Source organism: Gadus macrocephalus, chromosome 2, assembly GCF_031168955.1.
Source record: "Gadus macrocephalus chromosome 2, ASM3116895v1".
NCBI lineage: Eukaryota > Metazoa > Chordata > Actinopteri > Gadiformes > Gadidae > Gadus > Gadus macrocephalus.
The window spans coordinates 18,841,945-18,860,897 of NC_082383.1; the positions used below are offsets into that span (position 1 = coordinate 18,841,945).

Sequence of the window (18,953 nt, forward strand, 5' to 3'; positions counted from 1 at the left end):
TGCGCTTCAGCTCAGTGCATTAAACTCCCGATGTGACATTTTCAGAGGTCGCATCGGGACCAATAGGGTATTAATGGGATTTTTTTTCCAGCCCGTTAATCCCCTAATAAACTGCTTGTTTAGAAAGGATGGGGAATTCAAACCTCCTTGAGCACGATGCTCGAACCTGAACGGTCCCCTTAATGACCTGGGTCTGGACTTACTAAGATAAGGGTGTCTCCTTAGTTACCGGTCTCCCGTATCATGGGATGCGTCTGACCTCCGCCCTCTATCCCCCTCCAGGTGCGGGAGATGGAGCTGGAGCTGGAGGATGAGAGGAAGCAGCGGTCCGTTGCCACGGCAGCGCGTAAGAAGCTGGAGCTGGACCTGAAGGAGCTGGAGTCGGCCATCGACATGGCCAACAAGAACCGCGATGAGGCCCTGAAGCAGCTCAAGAAACTCCAGGTACAGACGCGCATAACGTGTTCATATTGTACACTTACATTCAGGGCGTTTAGCAGACGCTTTTATCCACAGCGACTTACAATAAGTACGTCAGTCAGAAGAAAGAGAAACCATTATATATTGCAGTTGGTAAAGTTCGGATGTTCATAGAACCAAGTGCCAAGCACTAATAATCACTAGGTTTACCCATTCCCCGTATACAACAGACAGCTAGGATAAGATGCTAAACGATGCTTGGTACTGTTTTTAAGTGGCAGGACGTACCACATACGATAAGTGTGTAAGGGGGGTCAGGGGGGAGGCTATGCAGAGTCTATGTGAATTATACACATTTATAATGACTAGAAAAAAGATGTTCTGTTGTGTTCAACACTGATCCTGGTTCAACACTGACCCTGGCATCTCCTCATCCTCATCCTCATCCTCCTCCTCCTCCTCCTCAGGCCCAGATGAAGGAGCTGATCCGGGAGCTGGAGGACACCCGCATGTCCCGGGAGGAGATCCTGGCCCAGGCCAAGGAGACGGAGAAGAAGTTGAAGGGCATGGAGGCCGACATGATCCAGATGCAGGAGGTCAGTCCCCCCTCACCCCCTCCGTTGGTTTATTCGTGGTCCAAACGTCTCGTTTTTGGTTAGTTAACTTGTGTTCAAGTTTCCCTCGTTCACGTGTTGAGCGCCTCCTCGATGAGCAGGGAAATCAGTGTAGAGCGCCTCGTTCTTTCATTAAATATTGTTTTTTTTGTGGTTGATATTACCTGTCTTACTCACCATGAATAAAGCACAAAACAAAGCAAAAATAAATCATAAACAAACCTGATAAAAAAAATAAAATGATGTTGATATTTGGCGCCAGCATGTTTATTCTCGTATTGCATGAGATAAGAAGGGCAACGATATATCGCCGTGTCGATATTTAGTCCCGCCCCTACTCAGGGGGTGGAGCCTGTGATGGTGCCTCCTGCTGCCCCTCCCCCTCCCCCTGTGCAGTTGAGCCTAACCATTTTCTCTTTGGGGGGGTGTAGGAGCTGGCCGCCGCCGAGAGAGTGAAGAGACAGGCCCAGCAGGAGAGAGACGAGCTGCAGGACGAGATCAACAGCCAGGCTGCCAAGAAGTAAGACCCGCCCCCTGCCTCTGGTCCAATCAGATTCACAGCTCGACAGACTGACCCCTTATCCCGTTGTTACGTCCCCCTGGTGATCCCATTCACACCTTTAATAATACTTGCAGAACCTTAGTCGATGAGCAGATGCTCGTATGAAGTTCAGACTGATGACAATCTCAGTTGAGTTTCATTAAAACGTGAGGTTAAGGTGAAACCTTAATTCCTAGCTGAACAGAATGATGTTAGGTATAGAGGCTGAGTGGATTCACACACCTCTATACCTAACATCATTCATATTGAGGTTCTATGGAAAAGTTTGAATGAAAACCACCTTAGTTACTCACTCTTCACCTTATGGGAGTCCATACCATTGACTTGCATTAACGCCTTCTCCCCCCTTCTCCTCCCTGCCCCTCTCTGCTCCCTCCTGCTCCTCTCTCCTCCCTGCTCCTCTCTCATCCTCTCTGCTCCTCCCTCCTCTCTGCCCCTCCTTCTCCCCCCCCAGCGCCCAGGTGGCCGAGGAGAAGAGGAGGCTGGAGGCTCGCATCGCACAGCTGGAGGAGGAGCTGGAGGAGGAGCAGTGCAACACGGAGCTGGTCAACGACCGCCTCAAGAGAGCCCTGCTGCAGGTCAGCTTCTACTGCTATAGATCTGGGACCTGTGTGTCAGCTTATGCTGCTATAGATCTATGACCTGTGGGTCAGCTTCTACTGCTATAGATCTAGGACCTCTGGGTCAGCTTCTACTGCTATAGATCTAGGACCTCTGGGTCAGCTTCCACTGCTATAGATCTAGGACCTCTGGGTCAGCTTCGACTGCTATAGATCTAGGACCTCTGGGTCAGCTTCTACTGCTATAGATCTAGGACCTCTGGGTCAGCTTCTACTGCTATAGATCTAGGACCTCTGGGTCAGCTTCCACTGCTATAGATCTAGGACCTGTGGGTCAGCTTCTACTGCTATAGATCCATGACCTGTGGGCTAGCTTCTACTGCTATAGATCTAAGACATGTGGGTCAGTTTCTACTGCTTTAGATCTATGACCAATGGGTCAGTGATAGATATACACCCATCGCTATGTTACTGATCTATTAATTATGGCTCTATGTATGTTAGTGATCTACCTGATCTAACCCTCTTCTGCTCGCTCTGAGTACTGTTGGATCCGGTCAGAGCTGACCGGGTGCTATCCCATCATACTGTATCCTCTCCTAGTGGTTTCATTGTGACCCTAACCCTAAACCTAACTCATAATACTAGACCAGTGGTTACCTAGTTACCGCTTATCTCCTCACCGTCCCCTGACTCCCCCCTCTCCCTTCCCTCCCCAGACAGACCAGATGAACGTGGAGCTGACGGCGGAGCGCAGTACCTCCCAGCGCCTGGAGGGGGCGCGGGCGCAGATGGAGCGGCAGAACAAGGAGCTGAAGCTGAAGCTGGGCGAGCTGGAGGGCACCGTTAAGAGCAAGTACAAGGCCGCCATCGCCGCCATGGAGGCCAAGATCGCACAGCTGGAGGAGCAGCTGGACATGGAGACCAGGTCAGACATACAGACACCACTATGGTCCACTAGGAGACCATGTCAGACACACAGACACCACTATGGTCCACTAGGAGACCATGTCAGACACACAGACACCACTATGGTCCACTAGGAGACCATGTCAGACACACAGACACCACTATAGTCCACTATGAGACCAGTTCAGACATTAGAGAATATATTCTGTAGAGGGAGGTTCTAGGTTCTTATCCCGGGTTCTGTGGAGGTAGAGGGAGGTTCTAGGTTCTAACACCGGGTTCTGTGTGTTCCAGGGAGCGGCAGGCGGCCTCCAAGCTGGTCCGCCGTACGGAGAAGAAGCTGAAGGAGGTGATCCTGACGGTGGACGACGAGAGACGCAACACCGAGCAGTACAAGGACCAGGTACCCCATGATACCCCATTGATACCCCATACCCTATACTGATGCCTGACCCCCTAAACCCAAGGACAAGGTACCCCATGATACCCCATTGATACCCCATACCCTATACTGATGCCTGACCCCCTAAACCCAAGGACAAGGTACCCAATGATACCCCATTGATACCCCATACCCTATACTGATGCCTGACCCCCTAAACCCAAGGACAAGGTACCCCATGATACCCCATTGATACCCCATACCCTATACTGATGCCTGACCCCCTAAACCCAAGGACAAGGTACCCCATGATACCCCATTGATACCCCATACCCTATACTGATGCCTGACCCCCTAAACCCAAGGACAAGGTACCCCATGATACCCCATTGATACCCCATACCCTATACTGATGCCTGACCCCCTAAACCCAAGGACAAGGTACCCCATGATACCCCATTGATACCCCATACCCTATACTGATGCCTGACCCCCTAAACCCAAGGACAAGGTACCCCATGATACCCCATTGATACCCCATACCCTATACTGATGCCTGACCCCCTAAACCCAAGGACAAGGTACCCCATGATACCCCATACCCTGATGCAACATACCTAAAGACCTGTACCCCCATGCCGCGTGGTGGCCCTGTGTTGACGTCTGTGTTGACGCGTCTCCTCCCCTCCAGGCCGACAAGCTGAACTCCCGCATGAAGCAGCTGAAGCGGCAGCTGGAGGAGGCGGAGGAGGAGGCGCAGCGGGCCAACGCCAACCGCAGGAAGCTGATGCGCGAGCTGGAGGACGCCTCGGAGTCGGCCGACGCCATGAACCGGGAGGTCAGCACGCTGAAGAGCAAGCTCAGGTGAGACCCCCCCCAGACCCCCCCCCACCCCAGCTCCGGTTAGGACCCCGTCCAGACCAAATACCTTGACTTTTCATTGATTAATAGTCGTGGAAGGCAGAGTAAATGACGAGAATAGAGCAGGGCTGAATGATTTGGGGAAATAATCGAATTGCGATTATTTTGACAAATTTTATTTTTTTATAATTTATTAAGTTCCTTATGTTCTGTATTATTCACTAAAAAAGCAATGAATCCTTCTTAAGTATGGCCGACACAACATTGGAAGCAGTCAACATATAACCTGCTCTTTCCTTTAGTCCTGGCTGTTTTGTTGAGATTCATTGATATTATAACATCTATATTTAACTAATGAATTGTAAAAGAAAAATGAATATAAATCGTACTGATCTCCAGTCAGTAACGGTGGACGATGGAATGTGTGAGGTGACGAGGTCCGTGTTGACCACCGAGCTCCTGACCCCTGACCTTTTGGTATGAGGTCTCAACGTCTCCCCTCCTCCCCAGGCGCGGCGACCTGCCAATTACCATCCGTCGCTTCGTGACGCGGTCAGGCGCGGAGAGTGACGAGGAGGGCGAGGCCAAGCCAGAGACCCCGGAGCCCAAGCCCGAGTGAGGCGGCGCCACAACAGCCTATGGTGGTCTCCGGCAGAACTGCATGACGAATACACACCAACGATTTATAGCAAAACACAACTGACTGTACAGAAGGATGGGGGGTGTACTGTACGATCCACAGGAAGGGAATTTGGCTGTTCAGTCGCACTCTCCACAATGATAGGAGTGACAATCTATGCACATTTTTTAACTCTTGCGCTTGCAAAACAAACGGTAAAAACACACCAATATGCAGACAATCGACCATGCTGAGACGTATTCTTAATACACCCTACGCGCTTTTTTGGGAGGGCCAAATATCATAATTACTTGTTCCCTGAAGCTTAAAAAAAATTAACGAAAAGAAAAAAAATATTTTTATATGGAAAACGTATTCAAGGCCTTGGTTTAATATCTATTTTTTTAATCGAGGAAAGAAGAAAAGAAAACACAAATAACTCCTTAATCAGGAGGATTACTGGAAGGGGACAAAAGGTGTGTGGGCGTCCAGATCTGGACCAGATGGAGCCGGCTTGAAACGGTTCTGGGTGGTGACGGTGAGCGATCTGTGCTCCTTAATGCTTTAGCTCTCGCGCCTCGCTTGTACAAGAGGCTGCTCGCTCATTATTGATTATTATGTATTGATTTAGTGGACGTATTAATTCAGTCCGTACTTTACGCCAGACCCTGCTCCAAGAATGCATCAGTCGGCCAACCGCCGCGGTGAGGGCAGTTTGAACCGGTTTAGGACTCGTCCCCGATGATGCGGCTTCGCAGATACTTTCTATTTTTACAACCGGTCGCGCTCCAGCCGGGGCCTCGCCACAGCCTCGTATCCATGTGCCTAAAGTAGACCCGACTATAGCGCTCTCCTCAACACTTAAAGCCTTACCTGTACGTCAGACCCACCATATCTATGTATTTTAACCCCGCGTCGTTTAACGTTTGTCTTCGTCTATGACCAGTATGGGGGAGGGGTGGGGGGCTGTATGGGAGGAAGGAGGTTGTGGGGTTCAATGCCGACAGATTAGGGCCCCTCTTGCGGGGGTGTCTGGTGCCCCCTCCTGACTCTGATTGGTCTGAGGAGCCAGGCGAGGGAGGGGGTGGTCAGGTGGGGGTCCTGGGATGGTGACATATCATTAGGGGTGGTTTTATATGAAGGTGTAGTGATGACATTAAGGCTCCTCTCGTTGTGCTCAGGGAGGGGGGGAGGGGGGGGCACACTGCTGGTTGGGTCGGAGGACTTAAAGGTGTTCCAAAATTATCTCGATTCAAAGTCTTTCTTCCACACTTATACAGGGAAAAAAACCAAATGAAGAAAAAAAATGTACTTTTTTTTTGATTGTTCAACGTATGTCTGCACCTCTGGAAGTAAAAAAATCTTTACAGATTACTTGTTAATTGATGATATTGCAATAAAGAGGCTTCTAAACTGCTATACGATTGCTTGGGTTATTTTGTTGAATACAACGGGTCTTATTCATTTTCTGTTAATAGAATTCTGCTCCGACTTTGTTTTTGAAGTGTCCTTACGTGGCCGCCAGGGGGCAGCCGTGGTCCCTTGTTTTCTCCTATAGAGCGCATGGTTTAACTAGTGGGAACCGGATTTTCATCAGCAACACCAAGGAGTGATCAACAAGAGACAAATGTGGGGATATTCATTATCATATTATTTTGGATCTTGCCTCCGGACCGGCGGGCCTGGGTTAGGGACAGTCACAAAATAAGCCGTTGAATATGATTATGTACCGCTAATATATTAAGTTAAAATAATTTTCATGTCTTATCAAATCAAAACCGTTAAGCGCTTAGTTGTAGCTTGGTACAATATTGTATACTCCAGAGAAAACAATTATTTAGTCGTGTATTACTAGAAAGTTGTAAAGGACGAGTTACAAGGTTCAAAGATGAATGTAATTTATTTTAAATAATTTGGTAACGCAAACTTTTTATTTGGGGACGTAGGAATCAGATTTGACAAACTATAATATATTCTAGGGTCATATGTGATATATTCAGAGTGAACCACAGTAAATAAATGAACCAACGCGAGTATGTTATTGCAAAGCCCGTGTCCAGTTGGTCGATGGGCGGGGCGTAGAGACACCAGTGGGTCCAAGGGTCCGAGCGTACAGGAACAGTCCGGATCGATGATTGGTCGGTATCTGAGAGAGATACCGCCCACTTTAAGGCTCGGATCAGCGATCGGCTGGTACCTCAGACAGGTCCCGCCCTCTATACGTTCAAACCCTTGGATCTGAACCTTGAGGCTGTGGAACAGGAACCGGCTGGTTTTGGAGAGTGTTTTGTGGGGTCTTCATGGCAATTATTAGGAACTATCCGGACTGAGTTATTCAGACGGAATCTCCCAACCATCACAACTCGTCTTACTGGAACCTGTTCCTGTTTGAAGTTTCAGACTTCTGAGAGTCGGGGTAAGTTTGATACATGGGTCGTGACGTCACACAGGGAATGCCCTGTCTGGGTTTGTGTAGAACGGACAGAAGGCGACCCTCCAGATGATGAGCAGGAGGAGCCTGGTCTCACGGGGTCTGCATGTCCTAATTCACTTTATTTGATTGGAGAGTTGACGTCGGTCAGGCGAACGGGGATCCGATCATTCCTTCAGAGGATTCACAGTGTGTGGAACCGCAGGGACAACGTCTGCTACATGCTGGTCAGTGTGGTGTTAATTACTCTTTTATGGTGGTTTTCTTTTCAAAGACTGCCGGAAGATTTTATTTTTAACGTTGTGGACGGAAAGTGGAAGCGGACCAAGGTGTTGCTGAGTTTCCTCTGAGGAATCATGGAGCTTTCCCTGGTGAGTTTACTAGCTACACTTGTGTTCATAAATCTTCATTAAAAGGCAGTTACTTATTTAACATTAATCATAAACGTTACTCTGCAGAGATGTCCCTGTTCATCGAATTGTCTGTTTCTCTACTAGTGTACTGATTAGATATCCAGAATGAATGCGGTCACGTTCTTTTTTACTGATAAAGCTGTTAGTTGGCCTACATGAACACGAGGAAATTATCTCTTAACCAATGACGCGCGTTTAGATTAATCTCTTGTCTCACTGTCTCTCGGTCTCATTCTCCTTGTCCCGGGGCGTAACACATTAACACTCCTTATCTTTATCTCCGCTAACCTTTCTTACCCAAGTCTGTCTGTCCGTCTCTCTTCCTTTCCCTTTCTCTCTGCCTCGTACTCTTACCGTTTCTCTACATAACTCATAATTCCTCCATGGAGCTCACTAGCTCTCCCTCCCGCCGTGCCCCCCAGGTGCAGTCCGCTCTGAAGGCCTTCCTGTGCGGCTCTCTGAGCGGGACGTGTTCCACGCTGCTCTTCCAGCCGCTGGACCTCATCAAGACCAGACTGCAGACCCTGCAGGGCACCGTGCAGCCTGGGTACACACACACACACACACACACACACACACACACACACACACACACACACACACACACACACACACACACACACACACACACACACACACACACACACACACACACACACACAGCGATTGACCTTGTGCCACCCCCCCCCCCCCCAGCTCGGCCCGGGTGGGCATGGTGTCGGTGTTCCTGACCGTGGTTCGGACGGAGAAGCTGGTGGGGCTCTGGAAGGGCATGTCCCCGGTGAGAGAGACACTCACTCAACATCTCACACATACAAACAAATTAAAATCACACAAACAAACAGTCAAAAAATTATTACTTGAACAATTCTACTAAGAATTGGTATAAATTCTACAGTACAGCTTAAACATACTGATTAATAAGACTTTAATATCTCTCTCTCTCTCTCTCTCTCTCTCTCTCTCTCTCTCTCTCTCTCTCTCTCTCTCTCTCTCTCTCTCTCTCTCTCTCTCTCTCTCTCTCTCTCTCTTCCCCCCCCCCCCCCCCCTTGTGTCTCTGTAGTCGTTCGCCCGCACCATCCCTGGCCTGGGGCTCTACTTCAGCACCTACTACTCCCTGAAGCAGCACTTCTTCCAGGGCCGGGGGCTGGGGCCCCTGGAGGCCGTGGCCCTGGGGGCGGGGGCCCGCAGCGTGGCGGGGGTCCTCATGCTGCCCGTCACCGTCATCAAGACGCGCTTCGAGGTGAGGGGGGGGGAGACGACGTGTTCAACCAGGGATGTGTTTTTTAATGGATTAACAAGCTGTCAGTGTCTTGAACTTGACTAATAAATAATGATTCACTGAGTTGAGGAGTCCGAGATTGACTGGACCCTGGACATTAGAAGCACTGAACCACAACAATAATGAGATGCATTTCCCTCACTCAAACCCATTTAAAATGTAAATGCATTTTAAATTCACATGAAAGGATTTTTGTGTGAACCCCAAAGTCTGCAGCCTAGCCGGTAGACCTCTTTGAGCGTAGGTTTAAGGCCGTGTTCAGATCTAGCATTTTTTGTGATAGGAAAAAAGCTGGCAGCGTTTTTGGTCCTAAAAGCGCCGAGAGCGTTTTTTCTATCGCCTAGCAACGAGCCCATTCTTGACCCGACGTTACTCGCCTACTACGTATCCAGGCTAGAGCCCATTAGACATGTCGTAGATCTCGACATGTTCTGTAATTCAAACTATTGATCGCTCCACTGGCACTTTCCCGAGTGATTTGTCCGCCATTGTTTCTTGTTTTTGACAGTTTCGAAGAGTTTCCTTCGTGATGAAGTGTCAATTTTCCGCTTGTGATGGGTCAGTTGCCAAAAAGACGCCTGACGTCGTTAAAAAACGCTAGATGTGAACACGGCCTAACTGTGTGTGTGTGTGTGTGTGTGTGTGTGTGTGTGTGTGTGTGTGTGTGTGTGTGTGTGTGTGTGTGTGTGTGTGTGTGTGTGTGTGTGTGTGTGTGTGTGTGTGTGTGTGTGTGTGTGTGTGCGCGTTTGCAGTCTGGCCGGTATAACTACAGCAGCGTGGTGGGGGCCCTGCGCAGCATGTGTCAGACGGAGGGGCCTCGGGCCCTGTTCTCCGGCCTGGTGCCCACCCTCCTCAGAGACGCCCCCTTCTCCGGGATCTACGTCATGTTCTACACCCAGACCAAGGCCTGCCTGCCCACAGGTACCAGTAACACCACCAGTTAGGCTGCTGGGTCGGCTGACACGTAGACTCTGGTTCTTGTGGTTCCAAGTTCTACCACAGGCTGGCTCTGCTGGTTCTACTCAAACTACAAGTTTTGGTAGAAGTTATGGTCAAACTACAAGTTGTGATAGAAGTTCTAGTCAAACTACAAGTGGTAGAAGTTATAGTCAAAGTTCTGGTAAAACTACTAGTTGTGATAGAAGTTCGACCTTCTGCAGGATGTCGTCCCATGCGGCCCAGTGTTGTACTGAGTCCTGCTGTGACCTCTGACCTCTATGACCCCCATCTCCTCCCGACCCCAGAGCTGAGCTCGTCGTCCTACGGGCCGCCCGCCCACTTCCTGTGCGGCGTTGGGGCGGGGGTGCTGGCGTCCCTCATCACGCAGCCGGCCGACGTGGTGAAGACCAACGTCCAGGTGGGCAGCGGGCTCACCACGGCCGCCGCCGTGCGCCAAGTCTACTCGGTAAACGCCTCAAACCTAAGACTGAGAACCTTCAACTTTAGGCCCAATCCCATTTCTACCCCTTATGCCTTCCCTCTTCCCCCTTCCCCCTTCCCCCTTCCCCTTCCCCCTTCAAAACAAGGGGGAGGGGTATGGGGAAGGGGTAAGGGGTAGAAATGGGATTGGGCCTAAATTCAGCTTCTGACCGTTCAGTATCTCCACCGGTACGTTTTGTAGAGCTACTGGGAGCGAGCAGTACGGAGAAGTTGTTTACCAGTGAAACAGTTCTGGATCGACAGAGTAGATGTTACTCCAGTTAAGAGCTAATCCCTACCGCTCGCTTCAAGGGTCGAGGATTATCTTGTGGGCCACTTTGACCACGCTGGTTGGAATCGGTTCAGGAAATAATACTGCTGGTCTCGTGGAGGGACGATTCAAAACGACCCTTGAGGGTCTGTCAACTCGACTAGTCGTTTTAACTGGTCAAGAGCAAACCTGTCTCCAGGTGAACTCGTATGAGTGCTTATTATTATTATTATTAATGAAGCCCATATGGAATGGTCATGATTCATAAAAATGATCACCTCAACTGTTGAATATAGCAAGATAACTGTGTGTGTGTGTGTGTGTGTGTGTGTGTGTGTGTGTGTGTGTGTGTGTGTGTGTGTGTGTGTGTGTGTGTGTGTGTGTGTGTGTGTGTGTGTGTGTGTGTGTGTGTGTGTGTGTGTGTGTGCGCGCGGTCTCCTAGCAACAGGGCGTGCGGGGGTTCTTCCTGGGGGCGGTGCCTCGCTGCCTGCGGCGGACCATGATGGCGGCGATGGCGTGGACCGTCTACGAGACCATGATGACCAGGGTCGGCCTCAAGTCCTGAGGACCATGGGGGAGGGGGGACTGACGGACCGAGAGAGGGAGGGGACCGGTCGAGAGAGGACTGGATGAATGGCGACACAGAGAGAGAGAGGACTGGTCGAGAGAGGACTAGATCACCGGAGACGGGGAGACGGGATCAATGGTCGAAAGGACTAAAGAGAGAGAGAGAGAGAGAGAGAGAGAGAGAGAGAGAGAGAGAGAGAGAGAGAGAGAGAGAGAGAGAGAGAGAGAGAGAGAGAGAGAGAGAGAGAGAGAGAGAGAGAGAGAGAGAGAGAGAGAGAGAGAGAGAGAGAGAGATCTCCATCCAGGGCGGGGGGGGGGGTCCGTACACACACACTCCGTCTGCATCAGCGTCTGAGGAACACTGGACGTTGGTGAAGGAACGAATGTTGACCAGAGGAGCAAAGAAGACGGACAATAGTAGCCCTTATGGCTGACGTGCTACTATATGCTAAGCTAAGCTACGCTCAACCAGACAGACGCTACACTCTGCTCTGCTCACTATACCCAAAGTGTCTCTGGCTGACCTGGGGTCAGACTCTGTGCTCATTTGAAGCTGTAGATTTAATAGTGCTGCTATACTGCTGAAAATTCAGTTTTTTTAATGAATGTGTGGTTATTTTTAACAGATTGTTACAGAGGTAATATTTTTTTATTGCTTTTAAATCCTCTAACAGAATGCAGCTTCTTACAGAACAAGCTGGTCTTTGTTTTGTTTTTGCTGTATTTAATTAGAATACTAACCTTTGGACCATGTTTTCCTTATTTGTGTAATGTTTATCTGGATAATAAACATGGATTAATATGCTATTTCTGTCCAATAACGATCTTGTACATTATCTAAATAAACAAACATTAATATCGACCACTTTATTCCTCTGTTTGTGATTAAAACGTTGATGGGTGGGATTCTCCTTGCATAGGAATCCATTTTCTCAAGTCTTAGTTTTCATTTTATGATTCAATAAAACCTTTTGGCTGGGCTGCTGAACTCTTCCACTCATTAACGGCTCCGTTGAGATAATCATTAAGTGACTTTGAGCTCTGGTCACAGTGACAAATTGATACGAGACGATCTGAGATATGCACTCTGTAAGCATCTCTCGTTAAGGAGGAGTAACACTACATCAGCGTTTAAACTTCCACTGCTTTATCTTCATGTTTAAACGTGGTGTACTGGTGTTGGTTGTGTGTGTGTGTGTGTGTGTGTGTGTGTGTGTGTGTGTGTGTGTGTGTAATATTTCCCAGATTTTGAGCCAGGGCCAAACACGAATAGGCCAGTGACAGTAACCAAGTCAGTATGTGTCTAAGTCTTTACCTACTCACACGACTACCCGGAGGTTACTGTAGACCTTCCTGGGGTTATCAGGAGACGACAGGGTGATAAGAAGAGCATGAGGTGGAACACCCCCCAACGCATGGGAGAGAGAGAATAGAGGACCGAGATATTCTGATACTCCTCTGACGTGTCAGAATCGCACATGAAACGCCTAGATTAAAACGGGCAGTTTATTCAATGTATGTAATATAATAATGTGTTTCCAGCTATACAGCAATCCAGCACCTGATAGTTAATCCAAAATGTAGGCCTGCTCTAATTTTGGATTTGCTTACCAATGGATAAACAATTGTTTATTAGGTGTAATATAGGGTATTGTTGCCCTGTTTATCAAATACTTTTATATCGGCTCTTTCACTGAGCCCGATTGTAAGATGGAACTATAACGAAAAGTTTGTAAACTAACAGCCCCGAATTTCATCGACCTTGTATCTACCCTAGGTTTAGCAGAACACCACGATGTGTATGAATTTAGACCTCACCACAATAAGTTATTTCTAAAACTAGCGAGTGATAGATTTGTTAAAAAAACACCAAACATTTCTCAACTGTGTACATATTACCATAAACTCTCCTTGAACATGCTATCTTAAGCAAATAACGTTGCCCCACATGCCCTTGTTTGACCAACGTGTCTCAGCACCGTCTTAATATGGGCTTTCCATCCCAGTGTCTTAATATGGGCTTTCTATCCCAGTGTCTTAATATGGGAAACCCGTTCGACTCCGTCACATGAGTGTCGGTGTGCAACAACGCCGCCACCTGGTGGTCGAAGCTACAAACTACCTCCAGTGGCTCAGGGAAGAAAGCCATCCAATCAGAGGCGGAGAATCCGAGTACAAATACGACGTCACGTCCGCCCAGGACCCTCTTTTCTCCGTGTAGTCAGACTTCTATACGGCGTTGTTTCGTGGTGAGTTGGAATTATTCATTATAAATGATCGTGATGGACCGACTATGTTTGGAAAATTATCATTAAAGACACGCCGTGCGTTATGTACACAATTATGTTGCATGTGGTCCAGTTTCAGATCATAATTACGTGTTTACCGCCCTTAACTTCATCTGCTAACCCGGGCAGCTAAGCGCTAGCCTCAGACACGCGTTGACTGGTCCTAATGTTGCAACCGAGAATGTGGTCCGACAATTATGAATCAGTACTCATTTAAATGAGTAGAAATAAATTATAATTTTCAGAAGCCGTGTTACAATACATTCAAGTAATGGTTTTATAAATTTCTAACTGGTTGTTTTGGTGGTTTTCTAAAATGCCACTTTTTTTTCACCTATATTTTATTTCAAAACACTCCGCGTACTTCTGATGTCTAAGAGGAATATGATTTGATATCGTCATTAATGTCAATCCAATCCGGTCTGTGTACTAACCGGTTGGTTTCTGTGTTTTTTCAGTTTTCCCATATAAATCGTAACCCAGGGAAAGCGGTCACGATGTCCGGAGGTCTAGATGTGCTTCAGATGAAGGAGGAGGATGTGCTCAAGTTCCTGGCAGCAGGAACACATCTGGGAGGAACCAACATGGACTTCCAGATGGAGCAGTATGTGTACAAGAGGAAGAGTGACGGTCAGTATCTGAACACAACCACCAATCAGTCTGCAGTGACCTGTCAATCAGGGACGCTATGGCGTTAACTAAGATCTCTCTTGTAAACCTTAAAGTGACATTGTCTATATAAATCTACGTTATGTAAACATGATTCCCCTGAAACAGGGTGAGCCGGGCATTAATAAAGCGTTGTTATATTGCACACTACGCTAGAGCCCAGGCCGTCCTTACCGTGACACACTGGGTGTAGGATGTGTGCTACAGAACCGCGGCGCCTCCTCCTGGTCCCTATGCTCCACAGGGGGCTGTGGCTGGGGGTCCTGCTACAAAACACTACTTGTGTTAACCTTAGTGGGGGCTGCCCTCCACCCAGTGGTCCTGTCTGTGATTGTGACGGACGAGGTTGTCAGAGAAAACTCTAAATGTTAAAGTGCTAAATGGGGGTGAATATGTCCTGTTATAACTCAGGTGTGTACATCATCAACCTGAAGCGTACCTGGGAGAAGCTGCTGCTGGCGGCCAGGGCCATCGTAGCCATCGAGAACCCCGCCGACATCTGCGTCATCTCCTCCAGGAACACTGGGCAGGTGAGACTCACCTGGTCCGTACACCTGAGACGCACCTGGTCTACATACCGTACACGTTGAACTGCAGATTGTCTGGAGCACTTGGCCTGAAGATAAAACATGAATAGCAGCTATATCCATGTATTTTTTTTTACATTTTAAAGGATTTACTTATGTTGCACTCCCACTAACATAAATATATCAAATAGCTTTATAAACCCACAGTCAACTTTGGAATGGGTTGGAGTGAATTGACTTGGTGAGAATGGATTGTGTTAAGAATGTTAAAGCGCGCATGTATAAGGCGTCAGCTTTGCTCTGCACTCTATTAAAACCTCCCACTGCTGTTGGTGTGGCGGTGTCGGAAGTGTGCTACATTACTGCTAGGCGCTCACTGGCCCCGTGAGGACGCAAGTCCCATGAACGGAGTATGGTAGCACCTAGCAACAAGCTACATAAAGATAAACGAATGTGTCTGAACGGGTGATAGTTGGCTGTCAAGCAGTACCATAATTGAATCCATTTGTGTAGATGATGTAAAAGAGTTGGCAAGAGTTGAGGCTTAACGAACTCGGCCTCATCTGCTGATTTCACTAATCACGTCCCTTCTGTTCTCCAGAGAGCCGTGCTGAAATTCGCCTCGGCCACCGGCGCCACCACCTTCCACGGCCGCTTCACCCCCGGAACATTCACCAATCAGATCCAGGCGGCCTTCAGGGAGCCCCGCCTCCTGATCGTGACGGACCCCCGTGCCGACCACCAGCCCCTGACGGAGGCCTCCTACGTCAACATCCCCAGCATCGCGCTCTGCAACACCGACTCTCCCCTGAGATACGTGGACATCGCCATCCCCTGCAACAACAAGGTGAGCCGGAGGGCCGCCCCTCCCTTGGCGGAGGCACTGGGTTCGATCCCCCAACGTCCGAAACCCTACCAGATGAGTGATAGTCGGACCTGCTCCTTAATGAGAGACAAGTGTTGTCAAAGCGATCGCGAAATGGTTAATTCCCAAGTTAATACTGGGATGGCCGTGCACACTACGCTAGAGCCCGGGCCGTCCTTACCGTGACGCACTGGGTGTAGGACGTGTGCTACAGAACCGCGGCGCCTCCTCCTGGTCCCTGTGCTCCTCAGGGGGCCGTGGCTGGGGGTCCTGCTACAAGACGTAGCCTGCTGTACCATTTGGGATCATATCTAGGGAGCTGCACCAGCTAACATTTAATGCAGCGTTTAGCGGCATTCGGCTGGACAGTAACTGGAATCATAAATCGTGTGTATGAAGTATCTGTATAAAGAGATCAAACCGGGTATGAAAGCTAGTGCCTCCATTATACAATGTGCGCTGTTGATCGCCATTTTTAAAACTAGCCAGCTTTTATAGTAGCATAACACGTAGGTGTGAGCCCAAGTGCATGATTGTAGATCAGCCGAGCAGTGGTGTGATGAAAGAGGGGCCCTTGAAAACATTGAGAAGTGTTTTGTCCTGATGGCTTCCTGTTGACATGAGGCAGTGTCCTAAAGCCTCCTGTCCTCTCTTCAGGGTCACCACTCTGTGGGTCTCATGTGGTGGATGCTGACCAGAGAGGTTCTGCGCATGAGGGGAACCATCTCCAGGGAGCACACCTGGGACGTCATGCCCGATCTGTACTTCTACAGAGATCCAGAGGAGGTGAGGCGCCATGACAACAAGACACCATTACATTTACATGCACTAGACTACAGCCATCAAACTATATGATCCGGCTCTGTGCAACTATAAACTAGCACTTAAAAAGTTGAACCTAGACGGAATATAGAGAACATTTATCGAAGTCAACATAGAGCTTCATAAAGTTGCATAAATGACCATGTAAGGAGTTAATTGTGGCGTTAAGGCTGTGAGCCTTCTGGTACCGGGGCTCCTGTGATCCTAACGGTGTTGTGTTCCTCAGATCGAGAAGGAGGAGCAGGCCGCGGCTGAGAAGGCCGTCGGGAAGGAGGAGTTCCAGGCTGAGTGGACCGCCCCCGCCGCCGAGTTCGCTCAGGCGGAGGTGGCCGATTGGTCAGAGGGCGTCGCCGTCCCGTCTGTGCCCATCCAGCAGTTCCCACCAGGTGAGACCCCCTTGTGGTCACCGTGGATACAGTTAGACCGTGGTGTGGTAGGGGTTTGTGGGGTCGGGACTCGTGCACACCACGCTAGAGCCCGGGCCGTCCTTACCGTGACGCACTGGGTGTAGGACGTGTGCTACAGAACCGCGGCTCCTCCTCCTGGTCCCTGTGCTCCTCAGGGGGCCGTGGCTGGGGGTCCTGCTACAAAAGAGTTGGCTCTGTTTGATGACATTGTCCCGAATTGACTCGTACTGAGGTAGCCTGTGAGATGGTAACGTTTAGGTATTGCTTTAAAGATGTTTCAGTCCGGATACGAGGTTGGAAATGGTTCGACCTAGGTATTGGTTAGAGTTGGTAACGGTTAGCTGTTGATTCGGTGGTAATCGTTGAGGTCATCCTAACCCCTGGTGTTTGTCTCCTCAGCGACCGCTGCTGCCGCCGTGGCCCCCGCCAAGCCAGCAGGAGAGACCTTCGCTGGTGAGTGATGCAGCTGATCCACTGTTTCTTTACTACCTGTAGCAAACATTAACTGCAAGTCAAGCGTTTGCTGGGTGAAAAAACTGTCAATTTACACAAATTCTGTTGCAAAATCGCATCTCCTGCATGTCACACCTCAAACCAGATGGGTCCTGTGTGAACATGACTGTTGTGTCCTGAGTCTGTTTTGAGTCTGACGTGTGTCTGTCTGCAGAGGACTGGAGCGCCCAGCCTGCCACCGAGGACTGGTCCGCAGCCCCCACCGCCCAGGCTCCGGAGTGGGGAGGAGCCACCGCTGATTGGTCCTAGAGTGATGATGTCACATGGCACAAATAAAAACTGAGGGTTTTTGTACCAACCTGCACTGACTGTTTGTTGTGATTATTACTTGCCTATTTAATAGAGCCAGCAGGGACTTTGCTATTTGACTAAAACAAATTATATTTGGTTATTGAGGATGGAATCAACATTTTAGAATTCAAAATGCAAAACGGGAAAGAACAAAGGGTACATTAAATTCATGTTATTTCTACAAGTGGCGGTTTAATAACTAGTGTAGCTACTTGGACCGGTTGGGTTTTCTGAAAGCTTTAAAGTCACTAGCTTGCTAACAGAACACCAATGAGTGTATAGTAAACCAACATGTTCACTGGAGATTAGATGCAGGTCTACTTAATTAACCTCCGGAAAGGTAACGTACATCTCAATATAATCTGAACAACTTGTAACTCCGGTTTACTGGTTTCACCAACGTTGGAGCAGAGTGGATCCACACCCTGAAATCGGCTAGTGAAAAAGTTAACCCTTTCAAGATGAGCTGAAAACTGCTGCGGTATTGTGGGTAAAAAAAATCGTTTGAAAATATATTTAATAGTTTCTGAAATAAATAAAGGGCTACGTTACAGTATTGGGAGGGTCTGCAGGTGCTCTAGATGTTCCAAGCGGTGTTTACATGGAGGCATACTGGTGTAGCCTATGGCCGTTCAGCCTGTAGCGGGCAGCAGATCCACATTTAAGCTAGTTTGTTGAATTTGGTCATTCGACCGTAAAAAAATGAATTTTGTATTGAACAAAATAGATGGAGAAACAAATGAATATAGATGCCTATATTCAATTGTTTCCTGTCCTTGTCATGGGCGTAACTCGAGGCAGGTGGACCACTGGACACAATTCTAATTCAATTTATATAGAAACCATTTAGACCTCCCTTGGCATAAACAAATACATTAAGCATGGAGCCCAGACGACTTTAAAAGCAGGGGCTATTCTTTATCATAACTCCTTATAGCACCCCTGACCTGAGATCAGCAGGGGCTTCCTCCTGGGGGAGGGGATGGATTAAGGGTGTGATCGGCATGAAAATGGCCTGGGTCTGCCGTGTCTGATCCAGACCCCCGAGACCCCCCACCAGACCCAGACAACTCAGACCCAGACATGGAGCTATACTACAGGAGTAGTATATAGTAGCAGAGGAGTAGCTACATCAGAATGCTCTTTGTGGACTTCAGCTCGGCATTCAACACCATACTTCCGGACAGGCTGGTGTTTAAACTGACAAACCTGGGGCTACCACTCAACACCTGCACCTGGATTAAGGACTTCCTGTCTGACC

At 48.7% G+C, this 18,953-nt stretch overlaps 3 protein-coding genes across 5 annotated transcripts in view; all 3 read left to right on the top strand.

Moving 5' to 3' along the window:
• LOC132451652 (myosin-9-like) overlaps positions 1 to 6,346 on the top strand; it is a 42,893-nt gene extending 36,547 nt beyond the window's left edge. The window contains exons 29-36 of one of the 2 annotated variants that reach the window (XM_060044239.1): positions 283 to 444; positions 888 to 1,016; positions 1,466 to 1,554; positions 2,051 to 2,174; positions 2,876 to 3,084; positions 3,360 to 3,468; positions 4,139 to 4,311; positions 4,819 to 6,346. In XM_060044239.1, the coding sequence (XP_059900222.1) occupies positions 283 to 444; positions 888 to 1,016; positions 1,466 to 1,554; positions 2,051 to 2,174; positions 2,876 to 3,084; positions 3,360 to 3,468; positions 4,139 to 4,311; positions 4,819 to 4,927 (1,104 nt within the window). In that variant the 3' untranslated portion in view covers positions 4,928 to 6,346. Of the gene's footprint in view, positions 1 to 282; positions 445 to 887; positions 1,017 to 1,465; positions 1,555 to 2,050; positions 2,175 to 2,875; positions 3,085 to 3,359; positions 3,469 to 4,138; positions 4,316 to 4,818 lie in introns of those variants that run through there. The other variant, XM_060044249.1, reaches the window with a different exon arrangement.
• Positions 6,347 to 7,093: 747 nt separating this feature from the next.
• On the top strand, positions 7,094 to 11,605 carry LOC132451661 (mitochondrial glycine transporter A-like). Of its 2 annotated transcripts, XM_060044269.1 has the most exons (9): positions 7,094 to 7,343; positions 7,633 to 7,729; positions 8,194 to 8,318; positions 8,468 to 8,552; positions 8,835 to 9,014; positions 9,806 to 9,974; positions 10,298 to 10,458; positions 11,186 to 11,351; positions 11,396 to 11,605. In XM_060044269.1, exons 2-8 carry the CDS (start codon positions 7,715 to 7,717, stop codon positions 11,306 to 11,308), a joined length of 858 nt encoding a protein of 285 aa, XP_059900252.1. In that variant the 5' UTR covers positions 7,094 to 7,343; positions 7,633 to 7,714; the 3' UTR covers positions 11,309 to 11,351; positions 11,396 to 11,605. The 2 variants fall into 2 exon arrangements, with proteins under 2 accessions (XP_059900252.1, XP_059900244.1); XM_060044261.1 differs by lacking the exon at positions 7,094 to 7,343 and having other exon boundaries at positions 7,350 to 7,729.
• Positions 11,606 to 13,406: 1,801 nt separating this feature from the next.
• Positions 13,407 to 17,705, top strand: LOC132451675 (small ribosomal subunit protein uS2). The gene is made up of 8 exons (XM_060044277.1): positions 13,407 to 13,559; positions 14,057 to 14,228; positions 14,679 to 14,797; positions 15,396 to 15,641; positions 16,317 to 16,445; positions 16,708 to 16,867; positions 17,288 to 17,341; positions 17,556 to 17,705. The coding sequence occupies exons 2-8, from the start codon at positions 14,096 to 14,098 to the stop codon at positions 17,648 to 17,650; spliced, it is 936 nt and encodes a 311-aa protein (XP_059900260.1). The 5' UTR covers positions 13,407 to 13,559; positions 14,057 to 14,095; the 3' UTR covers positions 17,651 to 17,705.
• Positions 17,706 to 18,953: the final 1,248 nt, after the last annotated feature.

Coding starts and splice junctions, on each gene's coding strand:
- LOC132451675 (XM_060044277.1), top strand. CDS start 14,096: ATGTCCGGAGGTCTAGATGTGCTTCAGATGAAGGAGGAGGATGTGCTC. Junction 14,229..14,678: donor GTACAAGAGGAAGAGTGACG/GTCAGTATCTGA, acceptor GTTATAACTCAG/GTGTGTACATCATCAACCTG. Junction 16,868..17,287: donor CATCCAGCAGTTCCCACCAG/GTGAGACCCCCT, acceptor TTGTCTCCTCAG/CGACCGCTGCTGCCGCCGTG.
- LOC132451661 (XM_060044269.1), top strand. Junction 8,553..8,834: donor TCTGGAAGGGCATGTCCCCG/GTGAGAGAGACA, acceptor GTGTCTCTGTAG/TCGTTCGCCCGCACCATCCC. Junction 10,459..11,185: donor CCGTGCGCCAAGTCTACTCG/GTAAACGCCTCA, acceptor GCGGTCTCCTAG/CAACAGGGCGTGCGGGGGTT.